At 35.9% G+C, this 21,255-nt stretch overlaps 1 protein-coding gene across 8 annotated transcripts in view; it reads right to left on the bottom strand.

The window, feature by feature from the left end:
* BLNK (B cell linker) overlaps positions 1-21,255 on the bottom strand; it is a 964,832-nt gene that overhangs the window by 116,321 nt on the left and 827,256 nt on the right. For all 8 annotated transcript variants that reach the window (XM_044056709.1, XM_044056708.1, XM_044056707.1 and 5 more), the window contains one exon: positions 19,598-19,685. In XM_044056709.1, the coding sequence (XP_043912644.1) occupies positions 19,598-19,685 (88 nt within the window). The remainder of the gene's footprint in view (positions 1-19,597; positions 19,686-21,255) is intronic.

Raw genomic sequence — 21,255 nt, forward strand, 5'->3', positions numbered from 1 at the left:
ACAATATAGCAGTCCATTTAAATGATCATCGTTTAAACAGTTTTTTTTTGGTTAAAACAGAATGCCTGTTTACCTGTACCACATAACTGTAATGACAAATAATATTTGTAACGCACTGTTACTATATCACTACCTTTCAGTCCAACTTCTTATTTGCTAAAATGATAGTTCTAAATTAAATTGTTTCTTAAGGATCTGTATTATTTAAATGTAAGCTTTTTAACAAGATGATACAACTTCAGAGTTGATATATTTAACTATGGTGGTGTGGAATCAAACTCCTTCTGTAGGGGAGGGTTTGTGATTTTTTTGTGGTTTTGTGTTCAGAAGGTCAATGTTTTTTTCTTTCAAACATGAGCTGGAAAGTTGACATTCATGCTGTAACACTAGACTTACTATAATGCAAACAATCCAACAGCAAACGGAGTCAACACACAGCTAAACATTACTACAATGTATGTTTTTAACTCTTTTGTTTTTTATTTGTTTAAAACACAGTATGCCTTTCTTAAAGCGATCTATACCATGGGTGTGCAGTTATCCATGCAAGGTGATTGTGAATCCCACAAAAAAGGGGTCTATATCATATGAGCAAATAGGAAAAACCGCAAACGCTCACAATGTCAAAAGTACCGGACCTCGAACTTCCTATTGTGGGGGGCTGCGCACCCCACACCCCCCGCTAAGTATATATTCCAACTCCGGGATTGCACTACAGTGAGGAAAGGGCAATTATTCCATTCTTCACTGTACCACGATCTCAGAAAAAGCACTTCGAGGTCCGGTACTTTCGAGATTGTGAGCATTCGCGGTTTTTCCTATTCGCTCATGTGATATGGACCCCCAAAAAGTGTTGAAATATACATTACTGGTACTGTACAGTGGATAATACAAGCAGTAGTTTTATCTCATCCATTTCTTTTTCATTTCATTATCTTTCTTCATCCACATATAAAAGCATAAGTAAATAAAAATACAGGGAGATTCATGTTATCATATCTTTTCATATTTATGCTGGAGTAGTTGAGAGGGAAATTACAAATGTATATCATATTGACTATATAGAACAGCACAAAAATGACCATTGAACCTCTAAAGCCTGTGGAGGAGCCCTGTCTTCAAAGGCAGGACATGTCTGAAGAGCTCAGTGCTCAAACCATCAGTAGTTTGATCTGAGCAGACTGAAAAGACAGATTTGGGTGCCAAGCAGTTTGGAGTTTTCCTACTGTTAAAAAGATTGCTCCTCTGAGTGCTTTTCAGGATTGACAGTCAGTTTGTGCTGTTCCTTTGCTGGGCAGTTAACTTCCCTTTGAGAAAAGTCCTTTGACATTAAAAAATGTTTGCTTTATAGCATTCTCCTGTTTAGGAAAGTTATGAGACTTAACTGTACTTTTAAATTGGAGTGCACTTTCAGTTTAAAAGTTGTTGAAAATAATTGAAAAACATTTTTCTGTTGAAATATTATATTTATTTTACCTTTTGAGACTGACAAAGTGTTTTAAAGTGATTTTTACAGTGTTTTGTGTGAAAAAGTGACTTTTAAAGATTTTAAATTGTTATAAGCATTTGCTGCTTGTTTTCCTCAGAAAATAAGCCCTATTTTTGGCTTGACCATAGAGCAGACTGTCAGTCCCATTGTCAGTCCTTCTTCCAGACATGAAAAGAAAAAGGTTAAGGAATTAGCCTTTGTCACTATAGTAGGCTAGCAATTTGCCCCAGCCACAGGTGTGAGACTCTGCGGTGGCCATAGCTTGTTTCTCAGACCACTCATCTTTTACCCAGTATGCCGCTGGTATAGCATCTGCAGCTACTATGGACCAGGGGTTAGCCAAGTACTCTACAGATATTGAGGTACCCTCATTGGGAAAGGGAGAGCCATTCTTGTTGGTCCTGGGAGAGGAAACAGGGAAGACTTCTCTGTTTGGTCAGAATGTTGTGCACATCTCTGGGGAAGCTGATGATGCCATTAATAACACTATTACCTCCATTTTTCATATCAAAAAAAGAAGCAGAAAACCAAACATTTATGTACTCCTCCTCAAAATTCTTAGACAGGAGTAGTTTATTGGGTTTGGCTCAGGGTTTAATTCAGGCTATTGATCCTTCTTAAAAGATAGTTTCTGGTAAAAGAAAGAATACTTCTTTCCTGAAGAGATTCAAGATTCCAAATCTGGGCAAGAAGATGAAGGGACAGATACAGGGTTTTCTCCTCAGTTTTCTGGTTCAGATTCAGAGGACAGCTCAATTTCTGATTATCCCCATGGGGGGGGGGGGTATCTTTATCTTAGACTATTTCCAGAGTGTGCCACTGTTTTCATTGGGAGAACACTGAGGCTTCTTATTCCATCAGAAAATACTATCAGTTATTACAGAAGGAATTTCCAGAACCTTTACCCACCCTCCAGTTCTGTGAGGTCTGGAGGACATGTATGCCACTGACTGCAATTTTCCTAATAGTCAGCTTGTTGCCCCTAAAAAAAGCAGATAGAAAGTATAAAGTTCCTCAGTCTTTAAGTTTTTATATACTCATTCCCAATCTGACATATCAGTTATAGCTTTAGTTAATCCTACTGCTGCTAAACATTTGGTTAATTCCAATTGTACTCTTTCTGACAAGGATGGGAAGGTCATTAATAAATATAGGAAAAAAGTGTATGCTTCTACAACTGTGATTTTTAGAATTTTTAGTTGTCAGGATCATATGTTAAAATTTATTCTAAATGTGAAATTATGATAAATGTTTTGGCTGCAGTTTCTTCTTATGAGGAAAAATCAGCTTTAATTAATTTAAAGCTATTAAAGTTAATGAGCATCATATTAGATTATAATTATATATTTTTTGAAGGGGAGTTTTATAGACAAACATAAGGAGTCGCCATGGGAACAGCATGCGCCCCAATATATGCTAATTTAGTGATGCTAGATTGGGAAATGGAAAAAGTCTTCAAGAGTCAGTATTTTAAATATATTAGATTTTATTCTAGATTCCTTGACGACATTTTTATTCTATGGGATGGACAAGTAGAGATGATTGATGAATTTATACAGTATCTAAATAATACCAGTCAGTTTCTGAAATTTACATATAATTTTAATGATAAAGGACTGTCATACCTGGATACATATATATCTAGTAACAAGAATGGCTTTGAATCACGTATATATAGAAAAAATACCTTCTCCAATAACTATTTGGAATTTACAAGTAATCATCTGTTTAAAACAAAAAAAAAAGTATTTTTAAAGGACAGTGCATTCGAGCGGCGCGAATAACATCAAATTATAGAGTTATGTTGGAAGAAATTGAATTTATTAGCAGGTTATTTTTGAACAGAGGATACTCTCCTTGCTTAATTAAGGAAGTAAAAAGTTATGTTATAAAGTAATGGGGGAAGAAATATACACCCGTATTGGGTAGGCCAATGAAGAAAGAGGTAGTAATAGAGGAAGGGAAGGATTATAAAAGAGCATGTATTATGGAATATTCACCTCAAATTACACATATAAAGGACATATTGACAAAATATTGGAATATTTTTACTATGGACCATAATTTGAAGGAAATAGTAGGTGATGCTCCAAGATTTGTGTACAAAATGGGTTTGAATTTAAAACATATACTGGAAAGACCTCAAAGAGTGAAAGAGATAACCTTACAATAAGGGGGCACGCGAAAATGCGGTAGATGTGTATACTGTCCGGTTATATACGGAGGGGATGGACTAGTTTTGGAAAATATAAATAGAACTAAAATAATGTTTAAAAGAGGCAATTGTAATACAAGGAATGTAGTATATATGGCGAAATGTGGCATATGCTCATGTTTTTACATAGGGAAAACAGAACGTATGTTAAAGAAAAGGATATATGAGCATTTATATGCCATAAAGAAGGGAGACAATACTAATGCTCTAGTTAGGCATATATACAATACAGACAATACACATTATTTTAGATTTGCCATATTGGAGACGGTTACGATGAATATGAGAGGGGGTAACATGAAAGCATTATTAATTGAGAGGGAGGCCAAGTGGCAAATATTAACGGATGCATCAAATTTTCCTGGATGCAATGATTACATTTCATTAAAACCATTTTTATAAATTAATAATGGATAAAGATTATTCATTGTAAATATTATATTTTTAATGCTTATATTGCTATAATTCTGTAAGTATTATGGGTAATAAATAGTTGTATTTTTTAAGCTATGGTATGAATTTCAGTATCACTATGTTAAACAAATTGCATGACATATGGTTTTAGGAAGTAGTTAGAACCATATTGTTTGATAGTATTGTGTTTATAGTGATATTTATCATTATATTTTATAAATAACTTTTTAAAAATTTTTAAAATTATATATTTAATATTATGAATATAACTATAATATATACTCCTTACTTATTATTAGTTAACAGACCCCATTTATTTTAGACCCTAGGCACAGGGAGAATTATATGAAAATTATGAAATGAAATGCATATAATAATGTTGTGTAGTATTCAGATTTTATATTGTAGACGTTATGCACAAGACGTAAACTATAGGAAGCATAGAATGTAGATTTTAACCAAGTATTTTAGCTAAGTATTTTAGTTTAATATACATATTGCTGTGTACAAGAGTTTTTTAAAAAACGATGTATTATATGATTTATTACATTTGTCTTTTTAAAAAATCAATTTGAATTGGCGCCAAAATGGGTATAAATAGTGCTGTTATAATTGATTAATTGATTCTGAAGAAGTCCACATGATGGTGGATGAAAGCGCTTAATTCATATTCAAGTTACACATTTTGTATGCTGCTTTTATTATTTGTTGGTGAGCTGCAGTCTAAATAAAGGACGTATTATTGCTTCTGCTGTATTATTCCTTCTGGTGCTGAGGAATATTTTTGTTGCTTTTGGCGTTATTTGGACTTATTATCTAGTGGAAGTGCCAAGAATAAAGGAGATGAATCCAGTCCTTTCATAGATGAAACTGTCTTGAAAGAACTGTGAAAAAAGATGAAGAAGGTTATGGGCTCTGAGAGGATTCATCCTAGATTTATTAGAAGATGGAAGGGGCAAGCAGTGGTATCACTGAATAAAATTTTAACCAATTATATATAGAGATAAGGAGTTTCAAGACCAAGACAACAGCCAACATGTTCCATTTACAAGAGGAGGAAACAGACAGAGACCGGAGACTAATGATATATCAGTTTGATCTCACTTACAGGGAAAGTCATGGAGTCACTGATGAATACAAGGTTTGTTTTTAAATGGCTGGAAGCCAATAGGGTACAGAACCTAAGACAATATGAGTTTATGACAGAAAGGAAATACCAAAGAAATGAAGTAGAATTTATTGATGGGTTCGCCAGAATATTAGATCAGAGACAACTTGTGTATGTGACTTACTTAGATAGTGGGGAACTAACTATAACACAGCCAAGGTGAATGAACAAATTACCTTACATATTTGAGACCTAACAGTATAACACAGTTAAGGTAAGTGAACAAACCACATAAAGTTGATGGATTGGGACCTGGGATGGTAGCATGGATAAAACATTAGCTATACAATAGGATTAGGATGGTCATAGCAAACTGAGTCCACACAGATGAAAAGACAGTAACGAGCTGTATCCCAAAGTAGATTTAGGATCTGTAAGGAATTTTTTTTTTATTTATTTTGCGGATGACACAAAACATGTTTGATACAAACAACAGTTTAGATGGTTTAGAAGAGAGACAATAAGAGATTTGGCAAGACTGAGTGAATGGTTATAAAACAAGACAGCTTAAATTCAGTCCATAGAAAGAAACACCACCAAGAGAAAATAATATATGATTATCCTTCTGTGCTGATTTTTGTTAAGGACCCATCAGGAGTACCATCTGCAGTGATAAAGATCTTGTTCTCATAACAACATCGAAGTGGGGACAGGTCAAAGTGGGGTAATAAAATGGTGACTGACCTATCTCAAAAGCCATATAAACAAAGAAAGAGGTGTTTCAGATCTGTAGTCCTGAAGAAAGATAGAAAAATGGAGTAGACAGAGGCATAGCTGGGGTGTGGCAAACCCTGGGTGCAAAATGTTTGAGGACACGATTATCTGAATTTAGTGCATTACTTGCATTCAGAAATGAGTGCCACTATTGCATTTGTTGTCAGTACTGAAGCACTTTAGTGCTTTCTGCTATTGATTTATTTACTTATATTTGTTTACCGGGGTAGTACACTGATCTCAGTGGACCATTTGCAGGCACAGCTTGGGTGAATAAAATCACATAAGAAATGAACAAAACATACATCCAGATACAAAGATATGCTAAAAACATATACATATTTACAAATGTAAACTGCTTTCTACAGTCTAAAAAGAAAAGAAAAGAAAAGTTGTTTTTCTTATGCTTATGAGAGCATTTCTTTATTTTCTCCTCAACTGAAAAAGTTGAGGGTGTGTGGCTCCAGATCAGAGAATGGCACAGGGTGCAGGAATTGCTCGCTAAAGCACTGGGAGGAGACACAATGACAGAAGATTGCATGTGCATCAAATGAACACGACCTGTCCAGATTCATATTTTTTTTAATAAAAAAGGAACAAATAAGGGGAAAAAATCAGAGTGAAAACAGGAAGGCACAAATTCAGATACAATACGTCTGTCTCAGAAGAAATTGAAGGAAATTATATTTCTTGGAGAGGCTGGCAGATGATTTGGACAGCCTTTTCAGACAGTTTATAGGTGCAGAACAAGTTAATAATTTAGAAGCACACAATACAGACATAAGGCAACTTTAATGGGATCACAGAAAAAAGAAGCAATGTATTGCTTTTATAGTTTATGCAACTTCAACAATTAATGTGACCTGGCAGATGAAGTGGGATAAGCAGTCCTTATCTGCCACTAAAGTTCATCCCTACAGAATTCAGCCACTTTAAATCATCTGAGTAATGCCTCCAGGTGCATCTGCAGTTACCTCCTTCTGATGCGACTAGGCGTCATATATTGCTTGTTCATATTTACATCAATAATTATTCCAAAACCATGCCATGTACAAGGTTTTAAAATATTTAATCTTAAAGCAGACACAATGGCAAACTCAAATGCATTAATATTTGACCTCTGTTGACTGCAGGTGAATAGATATTAACTGTTGTTTTTATGATATCAGTTTATATAGATATCATTTTCACATTTTTCTAAACATCTCAACAACCAAGTAGCACAGACAGAACTCCTTAACCTCATATGAAAAGCTCTCAGCTAGATGAATAAAATGCTGCTGACAGTATGTGTATAACCTAAGTGGTTGCTGAGACACTGTAAGTTGTTCACAATATATTACTAAAGTAATAGTTACTGTGTTTACTGTGACTTATAAAATTTAGTTTAAGACCTAGAACCTAAAGAATACTACCACTATAAAAATTGTTTGTGCTGAAGAGTTAGCCATTTATACTTCTTTCATATCCCCTATGGTTTTAGAGATATGAACATTTGGTTGAAATGTGAGGACATAATCTGATTCTGCCAAACGGCTTAGGCTCCGCCCATTGGAAGTTACAGTGCAAACTTCCTGAGCTCCATTGGAATAAATGAGTTAAATGGCCTGCAGCTATGTTACTGCGTTTTCATTTTGTCTGTATAATGATTGCCCTTTTTGGATACTTGAGCTTTCTGAATAGATTTAACAGAACTTGCAACATATAAATGGCTCCCTCTTACAGCTGTGAGACTCTGCATTTCAAGTCCTGCAGTTACAAACAACTGTACTTTGATTTCAACATTAACAGAACAAATTATGAAATTCTTTGCTATACTTTTAAATTGTTTTGTGGGGATATGTAGTGGGGTAATAAAAATGGTGAGTGATCTACATCTCCATAGTCTTGTATCTCGATACAGCATCCTTTGGTTTTAGGGTGCATTCCCCCATAGTACCATACTTTTGATGGATGAAATTGCAGTCCTCAGAATTACAGCAGGGAGCCTCCATAAATAGTAGCCTTTTGTGTACATAATGCAGATGTCTATAAAACATCAAATTATTACATCATAATGGCTGACAAATAAACTTCAACTTTATTATCTATTCACAAATTCTTCACTTCTTAGTCCTATCAAAATGTTCTTTGGATGTGCAGTAGATCACACAAAATAGGGTATAATGAGTCTATGTACATGAGGCAGAGATTACCCCTCAATAGTCTATATGATACTGAGACTATGGATAAGGCTTTGAGATGGTCAGTGTAGTTGTTTTATGATTTAGGCCCTTGATTTTCTTGGTAAGGAAGTGTTATGGTCATTCAAGTTGTGTTAAGAGTTTGGACAGGTACATACTGAAGAGGGCATTATACTCAGTGTCAGCCTAATAAGTGCCAAATACAATGGAATGATCATATCTCTGGACCTAGATGCCATACCCTTATTACTCACTTAGCTGCATGTTGAAAAAGGACTTCCTTACAATAATGGATACATGGATACATCGTGATCAAAGGACAGTTTGTTGTCCATATACATTCCCAGGTCCCTAACTATCAAGTTAACTTTCAGAGGTGTGCTGTTGATGTGGTATCTGAAGGTGTTGTCCTCCCTTCAAAACAAGACTATTATACATTTTTTGGCATTTATTTTTAGTCTACGGTTATGACACCAGATACTTGTTTTGGAAAGGCCCTCTTGGACAACTTTGGTGTCCTAAGAAGAATTTATGTTGGCACCAAGTTTACAGTCATTTGCAAACTTGGTCAGCAACAAACCCTTTACATTAGCTTTGACCTCTGAGAAGTAAATACGAAAGAGGAGTGGCCCAAGGACGGAAACCTGGGGTACACTATTAGAGACAGGCCTTTAGGAAAAGGTAGAGCTGCCCACTCTAATTTCATGGGTTCTGTCTGTGTGCCAGTTTACTATCCTATGAGTTACATAGGGATTAGCATTTAAGTAGGACAATTTATCAACAATATCTGTTTGTGAAATGGTGTTGAATTCCTTTCCACTGTCTAGCTGTACAGTGTGTACTGCTTTGCCCTCGTCCATTACTTCATTGACCTTCTTGAGGAAGTTGATCAGGTTAGGAAGACAGGATCTACCCTTGACAAAACCAAAGTGGCCTGGGTCAAGAATTTACAGATAACCTATGTTCTCATTTATTAATTCCATAATGATCCTCTCCATAATTTACTTGGGAAGGATTTGTTACATCTTTAGTTATACAAAGTACAGTTATGTAAGTTGAACTTACTATAACAGTAGTTGTTTGAACAATCACTTCTGCAGTAACCTTAGCTATGCGGGTTATATTCTGTCAAGAATATAACAGCTGGCTAGCTTCCTAAGCTTCAGGGCGCCTTCCATGTTCAGAAACTGTCAAGTGCCTCTAGCTGAGTTGAATAAAAAAAAGTTTGGGCACAAAGCCCTTCACAGCTTTCCTGATAGCAGACAGATGGAGGCTGATCAATGAAAGGACAAGGCTAGGAAAAACAAAGTATAAAAGTCCACACCCTGGCATAAAAAACACACCATAAAACAAGGGTAGGGTGGAGGGAGGGAGCAGCTACTGCAGCAGTGAGCATTCAAACATCTACTGTTATGGTAAATTAAACTTACACAACTGTACTATGCTCTTCATATTGATCACTGCTGCAGTAGCTTTAGCTACATGGGTAGATTACCATAGCTAACTATATTTGGGAGGTGGAATGAGAAGGGTCCAGGGGCCCCTGGAAATGGTTCTAGCAAAGCATAATCTAGACCTAGAGAAGGACTTCAACTTTTAGTGCTTTGTAAAAGTACGTACAGAGGACCAAGCAACAGCTTCTAGAATCCAAGCCTTTCCAAAAAGCCATAGAGGAAGCCAAGGTCCATGCAGAGTGGGCCTTGACCTTGCCTGGAATAGATATGTCATGGTTAGTATAACAAAAGGAATAAGCCTTAGACAACCATTTGGAAATAGTCTGTTCTGACACCAGGTGTCCCTTCTTCTTACCTTCACAAGAAATGAGTAAGTTATCCAATGATCTGAAATATTTAATTCTGTCTATTTCCAAATGGTTGTCTAAGATAATACCTGAGTTGTCTGTGGACACTCATTTTTAGGTTCAGGAAAGAAAATGGAGAGATGGATAGTTTGACATTAAGTAAATTTTGACTACTTTAGACATAAAAGAAGGATTAGTTCTCAAAGAAACCCTGCACTTGTGGAAAATGAGGTAGGGTTGACTCATCATAAGAGACTGCAATTCAGATACCCTTCTTGCAGAGATCAGAACAATCAATAAAACTATTTTCCATGTTAAAAACATCAAGTCCGCCAGATTAGTTGGTTCAAATGGAGTATGTGTTAGTTTGTCTAATACAAAATTAAAATCCCAAGGAGCGGCCACTGGTTTTGTGGGAGGCCTTTTATGCAAAACCCCTTTCAAGAACATTTTGACACATGACTGCCTTAAACAAGGAGGATCCATGGGCAGACATGATGAAATGACCCACAAATGAACCTTGACAGAGGAATAAAAAAGGCCATAGGATAGTAACTCACACAAATATGTAAAATCAGAAAACAACTAGCCCTGAATGCGTGCTGGTTATATTAATGGCACCAAAAAGAAAACCTTTTCCATTTTCTGACATATGATTTCCTAGTACCAGGCTGTCTTGCCTCCATAAGTACCTGCTGCACATCCTCAGTAAATAGGTGCCTAGAAGGAATTAATACTCTATCATCCAGGCAGTCAACTGAAGATGATTGACGTTGGGGTGTATCAAATACCCCTGTTTTTGGGTGAGTAGAGCCATTCTGTGAGGAAGCTTGTGGTGATTGATCCTGGCCATTTCCAAAAGAATTGAGAACTATGGTTGCCTGCGCTAGAAGGGAATCACCACAATGATCTTGGGGGATTCCTTCTGAATTTTCAGAAGAAACATGGATATTAGTGAAAAAAGTGGAAAGGCATACAGGAACATTCCTGTCCAAAGAAAAGAAAAGGCATCTGTCTTCCAGGCCTTCTTGCATGGAGTCCTGGAACAGAATTTTGCCAGTTGATTGTTCAGAGAGGAGGCAAAGATGTCTGCTTGAGGAATGCCACACAGATGAATCAAATCTTGGAAGACCCGCAGATTTAGTTTTTATTCTTGAGGGTCTGTCCTGGTCCTGCTCAGTTTGTCTGCCACACAGTTTTACTGTGATAGAATGTAGGATGCCTGCAGAGTGAGACTGTGCTGTGAAGCTATATCACAAGCTAACATGGCTAGTCTGCAAACAAGGTATGACCTGGTTCCCCCTTGCTTGTTGATGTACTACATAACTGTGGTATTATCTGTAACTACTTGAAGAGGTTCCAGGGACCAAAGATGGTTTAGAGAATGGAGTGCCTTGATCAGAGTAAGCATCTGCTTGATATTAATGTTCTTGCATCTGTCCTTGGTTTCCCACAACCCCTTCACTTTTATCTCTCTTGAACTAGTCCCCAAGCAAAATCAGAAACATCTGTGGTGACTGACTGCTTTGGAGCAGGGAGGGAGAAAGGAGACCTTGATTTAAGGATATCTGTTGTCTCCACCAAGTGATTTCTGTTCTGACAAACCCCAGTACTGGGATCTGAAAAGATAAAGGGTGTTGATGCTGGGACCAAAGATATTTCAGATACCACCATATATTTCTCATGTGGAGTCTTGCCAGGGGTATCATGAGAATCATAGATGCCATAAGACCCAAAATCCTGAGGTATTCCTTTGCAATGACTGAAGTTTGAGTGAAAAAAAATTAGAAATAGATCTAAATAAAGATCTGAATCTTATAAAGACATGCATCTGGAGCATTTCTCCCCGGGCCTCCGCTGAAAATTGGCTTCGTTCCAAGTCGGACTTTCCCAGTTAACAAATGATAAATAAATAATTCTGTTGCTTCCCTGCTGAGAAAAATCTCTTTGAACCAAAGTGCATAGTAGACATTCTAGGAACACAGTGCTGTGTGAGGGAGTCAAGAAAGACTTTTGAGTGTACTGTTGAATCCCAGATTATGCAAAAGATCTCTCACCCAAGACAGAGATTCCTGACATTTTGCAAAGATAAGCAAGTTGTCTAAATATGGAATGACTATAGTGCTATATTTAACAAAGTTAATCAACATTTATAGAAAAGTAGAGAGATTAAAAGTAAAACTTTGGTTAGAGACAAGTTGGTGTATGTCAAAGGCAACATTTATCCAATACCCCCCATTAAAAAGTCACACAACAAGCTTTTGGTCATTAAAATTATTATGTAGACTGAGGTAATATTATCTCATAGACTGATGCATTTGAATTGGTATATGACTTGGAACATGGTGAGTCCGATCATGTGAATTTTTTAGATCTGGCCAAGTATCCGCCTCTGTGACATTCTGAGAGATTAGCCCAAAGGATGCATATTCAAAAAGGGAACCACTAGGATCGGGAATATTTTTATCAGCCTTTGAGAAATCATTACAACAGCAAGTGTCAGCTCAAGAGATACAAGCAATAGATTGACTTTTACCACAGCATCATTTGATTTAATTTTTGACCCTGACGATGAGTCGAGTGCTCTGAGTGTTCCACCTGAATTTTCTGATAAACCTATATTATTGAGCAATAAAAATTTCAAGATTTTTAATTACAGTCAAGTACAGCTCAACCAAAAACATTTTAATTTATTTATGAAGGGCTTTACTTTTGTTCACAAATTTAAATATGATATTGCTGATCTGTTGTTTGATTTGTATAATGTTCACAAGGAATTTAAATTTTAAGGTCTTGTTCCGTGACTCATTTAATGTGCATGGGCAAGACAAACAGTTTAAGAGAGCAAGCACGTATAATCCCCCCCTCCCCTCTATCCCACAGTCCATATGTATGAAAGGTACTGTAAGAAGGATTTTAAATTATTGTTCCAGCAGAAATGTTTTAAGGACACGTGCAATTTAAATAAGGTTGAAATTTCAGTCATGAAGAAGTTTGTTAATAACTGTGAGGTAAGAATTATGAAGCCTGATAAGGGAGGGGAGTGGTGCTTATGGATTGTATTGATTATATGGCCAGAATGTGTAATTTACTCAGCAATGACTGCCAGTATGGTAGAATTTCCAAGAATGAGATCAGTATTGCCCATTACAAGATAGACTTGCTATTGATGGACCTTTTTGACCAGGGTGCCATTGACTATACCACATATATAAGTTTTTGAAGGTGGGCCATCTGGTAGTTCCAGCTATCTTTTGCATCCCTGAGGTCCATAAGAATTTGAGAGATCCACCTCTGCACTCTATTCTTTCTGCAGCAGGTTCTAAAACTCATTCACTAGCAGTCTGTATTGATGGGCTTTTTAAAAGTTTTTGTTAATTGCACATACATCTTACATGACTCTTGAGATTTTCTTAGACTCATGGAGCGAGAGTTTTATCAAGATCAAGGGTTATTTGTCACAGTAGATGTTATACTGATCCTTTTTCTAATATACCATACTCAAGAGGTTTAGAGTGGTTCAGGGAGGCTTGTAAAACATTTACTGAGATTTCTAAAAGACAGGTTAACATTTTGGCTGATTGCATGGAAGTTGTTCTCTTTAATAACTTTTTATAGTATGAAGTTGAATATTTCAAACAAATATCTAGAGTAGTAATGGGGGCTATGTTCCCCCCCTTTATGCCATTACAGTTCTTTAGTATTGGGAAAAGAATGTTGATTTTGTTTCAGACATTATGCACCCTATAGTTACTTATTTTTGTTTCTTGGAAGATATATTTTTTGTATGGAGAGGTAGTATGTCAGTGACTGAAAATGTCATTACTTTTTTGAATATAACCACTGATATTTTAAAACGTACTTATTCTTTGTCTAATGAAGAGACCATGTATTTAGATATCACATTAGTGAAGGATAAGCATTAGAAAAGTTTTACTTCTTTGTTGTACAGAAAACCTACCTATTCCAATGCCTTTTTGCATTTAGCTAGTAATCACCCACTAGTGCAGAAAAAGAACCTTGTCAAAGCCAAATGGTTCATAATGAAATGAAAAAAATAATTGAGATGTTTGTTGAAAGAGATTACCTATTGAAATTACTTTATGATATCAAGGACAAGGTTTGTAAAAAGTGGGGTGACACGTTTTATCCATTACTAGGGCAAGGTTCCCAAGTACAAGTGACTCTACAGAGAACCTACACATTTTGAACAAACCATGGTTATTAAATATGGGCCCTGCAGTAAAATTATTAAGCAAATAATGTCTACTAACTGGAAAGTCATTTCTTGTGATGACTCCATTTGCACAATATTAGGTGCAGGGCTGCATTTTGTTTATAAAAGACACTTTCATTTAGAAGAAAAGTTTGAATTAATTTAAAAGAAAAATTTGAATCCACCACAACATTTAACACCCCTGCAACTTCTGAGCAAATGTTAAGAGGTATGTTAACATGCGGAGCTTGTCCACAGTATAAATATATCCATGTAGGTCACAATATGAAGTTAAAAAGTATTGATTTTAAATTTAAGCTATATCATAAATGTGATTGTAATACTGCTAGAGTGGTGTACTTCACCTATTGTGATTTTTGTCAATTTTTCTATGTGGGAAAGACAGAAAGGGTTTAAAGAAATGCATCTATGACCATTATTATGATCTGAAAACTTTAAATGACAATAATGCCCTTTATAAACACTAGTTACATTGTGGAGATAATAAGATGTTTATGTTCTTTGAGCTTGAACAAGTTATTCCCAATGTCTGAGGTGCAGCTTGGGAACAAAGGCTTGAATATAGGGAATTATTATGGTCACTATGGCTGGAAGCTAATTCATTCCCTGGGTTAAATTATATGCTATCAGCAGTGTATTAAAATTGTGAACCTCCAAATTGTAAATGGTGGTTTTAACATTTATATTAATTATAACAATCTTTCACATTTATCCTTAGGTGTGTATTTGAATATTTATTAATATTTCTTTTCTATGGTTTTAATATTTATTAATAGTTGGAATTTGTTGAATTGTGTCGTGATATGTTTTTTTTTCAATTATTTAAAGGATTTTCCCTAATTAGTTCACGATCTGATGAATTCCTATTCCATAGGAATGAAAGCGCTTAACGTGTTGTTAAATGTTATGTATTTGTGCATTAAACAATGATCTTTTTTACCCAGCATATGGTTAATGTTCATCTTGCTGAGTCTTTGGGACTACCTTGAGTTCTTTTGGTTACAAAGGAGGAACTGGTTCTATCACTCCTTGGGACAGCATGTGATGAAGGACAGCAGGAAACAAAACACTCTGATCAACAGGATGAGGAATGACCCCCTGAAAAGGATAAATTTCATCCCCCTTTTGTTTGAACTGTAATTATTTTTAGAACCTATTTATCTGAAACAATCTGTTGCCAAAGAAAAAATTGAGATTCAGACTTTCTGAAAGAGAAAGAGGGCCAAAGTGGGAGGGGGTCACAAGGTCTCTTGAATAGACATTCAGACTTGTTGGAGGGTCCTGGGTTTTGGGAGGTTTGAAAATTGTTTTTTGGAACCTCCTTGCCAGTTCTTCTTAAACCTCTGTTTACCTGAATTCTGCTTAGACTGTTTATTCTGTTTTTTGCCAAAATTGTATGTGGAAAAAGAAAATCCCTTGAACAATTTGGAACAGGAGGGCTGAAAAATCATAGAGATTCCCTAGATCAGCTTGCCCCTTTCATCACACATTTTGATCACCTCTGCAGCAGAGGGGCCGAACACAATCTCTCTATCCAAAGAAGAATTGAGATGCGGCCAAGAAAACCTCTTTAAAACTGTCCTAGTGGCCATAATCCTGGAAGAAGTATAAACAGAGTCAAACACACACTACAAACAATAGTAGTGACCTGTGCAACAGAAGAAAGTCAGATATTTAATGCAGATTTTTTTTTTCACAAGAAGAAACTGTAGATAGAATATTCTCATACTTTCACAATATGTCAGAATAAAACTTTAACATATGAGCCTGACAATTTAAGATTCTGATATTCAAATTTTCCCCATACCTATCATTAATTTTTCCATGCATATTAGAAAGTGTAGGATTAGAATTAACTAAGTACTTAACTGCAAAGGAGTCGACTAAGGCTAGAGCTGCTGGGTCCGGTTTGGTAATGGTACATACAATTTTAAAAGACTAAGAAACTTTATACATTCTAACTGCCTTTTTAGGGGACAGCTGGCTGTCTATCTGGAAAATTGCAGGCAGTAAGACACATGTCCTCTAAAGCAGACAGGACAGGAGAAATAGGTGTATGTTCTGAAAAAATCCTTCTGTAACAACTCATAGCCTTTCTTGAGGGCTGAGAAACCTCAGCGTTCTCCTACTGAAAACATTCGGACATTCCAGCAATAGTTTAAGAGACAGAGAAGCCCCCACAGGGATAATCAGAAAGAAAGCTCTCCTAAGAGCCTGAATCAGAAATTTGAGGACAAAACCATGAACCTGTCATCCATGCATCTTCCTGTCCAGAGTCAGAATCTTGAATATCTCTTCAGGAATGGTGGCATGCCTTCTTCTTTTACCAAAAATATTTTACAAGAAGGATCAATAGTCTGAATCAAACTCTGAATCTGTCCCAGTAAACTACTCCTATCCACAGAAAATTGAGGAGGAGTAGATGCATGCTTGGTTTTCTGCTTCTTTTTGACAGGAAAAAAATGGGGTCAGCTGTGTTACTAATGGCAGCCACAGCTTCCCCAGGGATGGAGACAGCATTCTGACACAGCAGGCAAAGCTTCTCTGTTCCCTCTCCCAGGACTAACAAGAGTGATTCTCCCTTGCCCACTGAGGGGACCCCAACAGCCGCAGCGGACATGGCTAACCCCAAGTCCATAGTGGCTATAGGTCCTACATCAGAGGGATCTGGGGTAAAAGATAAGTGAGGTACAATAAATGGCCACAGCAGAGTCACCTGCCTGTGGCTGATTCAAATTGCTAGCCTGCTGTGGTGTCAAAGCTGTTTGCTTAACTTTTTCTTTTTGTGACCGAAGAAGGACAGACTGTGGGAGTGACAATCTGTATCATTGTTAAGCTGAAAATAATGCTTTATTCTGGGTAAAACCAAGCAGCAATGCCAGCAAAGCTACCAGTCCACAAAAGTTACTTTTTTGACAGAAAAAAACACAGTAAAAAGCACTTTCAAACACTATGGCAGCCCCACAATCTTAAAATAAACAGAATTTCTCCAAATAAAAAAAATGTTTATCAGTTAGCTAACACTAATTTTAAACTGAGAGAAACAATGAATGCTCCATTTAAAAGTATGTCACAGCCTCAAGACAATCCATTAAAACACAACACTCCTAGTTTCAAAATAACTTTCCTGAAGAGGAAAGTAATAAAACATCAGTAAAAAAATAAGAAAATGCATTTTTTCCCCAAAGGGAACTTATATGCCCAGCTAAGGAAAGCAATCCTCAAAACCCTCAGAGGAGTGTAATCTTTGGTGGCAGTAATGCTCTGGAGGGCTTCACACTCAAACTTGTGTTTTAGTCAGCTCAGCTCAAACTGCTTGACAGTTTGGACATGTAGAAGGTGGCCTGAAGCTTTTGAAGCTGGCCAGCTGTTATAACCTTGTCAGGATATAACCCATATAGCTAAGGCTAATAAAGCAGTGAAAAATATTAAGAACATAACATACTCTACTATGCTTCTAAAAAGCTATGATGTGTTTCTTTGCTTACTGTGAAGCTTGCACAAAACATTTCTGCAGTCATATTTGCCATATCCCGTGCCAGGGTCATCATGTCAGTATTTGCAGATAGCATTTTACACTAACAATTTCCCTTTCAGTTTTCTGATGTAATTAAAGAACGCCTTACTATTGCTTTTAACCTTTGAAATGAAGTTGAATTCATAATTCGATCTGAAAGATTTTATAAGAAAAGTCAGTAATCAATATACATCATTTAATCCAGATGTGTTTTTTTTGTGATAGGAGTAATTTTTGAAAGCTACACAGCATTTCCATTTTTTTCTGTTGTATACCTTATTAGTCTAGCAAGGATCATTTAAGAAGGAGTTTGATTTTACTATTAGGGTATTATGATCTACATTAATTATAATGGGAATAACTGCGATTAGAGAGCAGAACATTTCTGATTTTGTCAGTATGATATCTAAGATATTAACATCTCTATTCAGATTTCACACTACTAGTTCCAAACTGTTTTGATTCACATAGTTAATTAACATTTGAACATATTGATTTGATGTTGACTAGTTTATCCAGACTGCAGTTGGGTTCACAAATCTTCCATACTTAATTGTATTTTCACTGACTTTTTCATCTTTGAGTTTATTCAGGAAATCCCTTCCTACTCTGGTACTCTTCTCCTTCTCCATTTGTGAAGTCTGAAGTAAAACAATTACTTCTGCACTGACAGTATCCTCTCCGTATTTCATATTTTTATTTTGTTATCTCTGAAACTCTGTTTTCATGTTCATTCTGTTATGTGCTTAAAGAACTTCTACTATCTCCATTTTATTCCATCTGCTAATTCCCTCTCCAGTTTTAACTTTTTCTACCACTTTTGGTATTCTTTTTTGGTACCATCTTACTACTGTCTACACTCCTTCTGTTTTTAGTTTATGAAATTGCATTCCCTTTGCTTTGATTGACTCGTTTTCTTCTTTACTGAACATTGTTGATTTCTTGTTCATATTTTACTCTTTCTGTGTAGCCTGTTGCTCTTGGCTGATGATAAATCTGCTTAGAGAATGGACAAACTGTACATGATCATCCTGACTGGAGAATCAACATTAATTATTAATTATTAATGTACAAGCAATGCCCACTGAAAAACAAGTCTGTTGCTTCACGGCAGCATATCAAGCTGCTGCAGAGCTCGAACTGAAAAAGATTCCACTAATGGCCGCAATTATTTTACACTCATTAAGCAGTGCTGCTGCTGTTTAGTGAGTGTAAAATATATTTATAAAAAAAAGGAAAACTAAAAAACAAAGGTACTTGTGTGTTTATGTCACTGTGTGTGAGTGTATGCATGCATGTGAGTGAAACCGAGATTGATCGAGCCATTATTTTACACTCACTAGGCAGTGCTTTTGCTGTTTAATGAGTGTAAAAACTAAGTATAGCAGAATAAAGTGTGTGCATTTATGTTACTGTGTGTGTATGTTTCTGTTTGTATGTTTGTTTCTGTCTGCATGAATAAGTGTCTTGTGTGCAGGAACGTGAAGTGTGTGCAAGTGAGACAGAGTGAAGAGAGCGATCGAGCAACAGCAGCATTGAGAAGATTTAAGTACATCTCACCTCTTAGATGAAGTTAACTAGATAAAACCCAAAATAAATGGGGAGCAAAGGCTCAAAACAGGTACATATTCCACTCAAAAAAATCACAAAGTTCCTTCAATAATAGGACTTTTGTTAGCATGCATCTTTCTGAAGTGCAAGTTTGTTTGTGTGTGTGCATGTGTGTGTGTGTGTGTGTGTGTGTGTGTGTGTGTGTGTGTGTGTGTGTGTGTGTGTGTGTGTGTGTGAGATTAATATTCTTCAACTGAAACATTTTTTCCTGTAAATAAAATAGATGAAAAAAACCCAAAAAAACTTACCCTGGCTGAACTCGTGGCCGTGGATGTGGTTTGGGTGCAACTGGTTTTGTGGCGGAAATGGATTCTTCAGAACTTGCACTGCTAACATCTTAATCAGAGAAAACAAAAACATAATTATAAATACAGCACTGAATATTTATGAAAAATGGATTTATGTTTAGTTTTCAATTTTTACTTGAGGAAATGTTTAATAAGCTAGAATGAGTATGCTGATTTTTCTAAGGCAGAAAGCATCTAATATGAGAGCTGTAGAGCTGTATAGTGCATCCAAGAAATATACTTTCAGTATAATTAGCACTAAAAACACTTGCTACATTAAATGTAAATAAATTGCATAGAGATGTGTGTGACATAAACAGAAAGTAGGAACCACACATTAAGCGAACTTTGCAATAGAAAAAACAAACATAAATTTCAAAAATAAAAAATACCACAGCCACAGGTATTAACTTCAAACATAAAAGAGGATCTTTATTATACAGACTACTGCTTTCACCCCTCATTGTCTAGGGTTTCATCAGAGTAAAAAACAATGATACACAGGCAGTTTAAATATAAAAATCTGGTCACATGACCCATCGCTCCATTTTAATTGATTCCTTCTATGTATACGTTAATTATACATACAACTCATTATACTAACAATTCTATTATGCTAAACATAATATGTATAAAATAAAAATAAATGTTAAAAATGAATACTAAATATCCAGTGGCTTTATTAAGCCTACCTATTAATAATAACTTGGGACCTTTGTTTTAAAACACTTACAATTGAGCTAGCTTCATTGTTGCTTGGAAATTGTTTGGCATTTAACCTGAGCTGCCACGCTAATTCTTTAACTTCTAATAAATTTTTAAAATTACCTCCTCTTGCATTGGTACCAACCCTGTTAATCACAAAAAATAAAAAAACTCTTAAAATTATTAAAACCCATAGAATGCATATATAAGGCATTATTACTTTTTTATTTTTGATGTCCCTCAAATGTTCAGCTATACGGTTCTTCAATCTTCTTGTTTTGCCTACATAGAATGCAGGACAAGACATACAAGAAGCCACATATACCACTGAATTGGTATTGCAATTCACCCGACCCTGACATTGTATCGTTCTTTCATATCCTGCTATAGCCACATAGGGACCATAACTTATATACCTGCAATATCTGCAAGCACCACCTTTACTCATCTTAGATCTTAACCTATCTTTTTTTATTGCTGGTCCAGATTCAAACCAACTTAAATTACTCCCCCTAGTATAAGTTATCATGGGTCTTAGTCCCAATTTAGCTTTAACTCCATCAGGAAATAAAGCATTCCAATGTGTATTTACACTATTAACTATAACTGATGCAGAAAAAATATTGTATTTTAATACTAAAGATCCTTTTTTAATCTCTTCTTGTATATCACCAATTACATTTGTAGGTAACTCAGCATTTAAAATGGGTGCAAATTTCATTTGTCTAGCTTTCACTACTTCACCCTTAACTTTCATTAACAGACCCATTGGGTAGCCGCTGTCTTTGAATATATATCAGGATTTCTAACTCTTCTTTGAACCTTTCATCATCACTTACAATTCTAGAAAGCCTCACCATTTGACCTTTTATAACACTTTTTTATGGGGGGTGACAACTATCAAAGTGCATCAA

The sequence above is a fragment of the Protopterus annectens genome, chromosome 14.part0 (genome assembly GCF_019279795.1).
Source record: "Protopterus annectens isolate FY-2018-M chromosome 14.part0, PAN1.0, whole genome shotgun sequence".
NCBI lineage: Eukaryota > Metazoa > Chordata > Ceratodontiformes > Protopteridae > Protopterus > Protopterus annectens.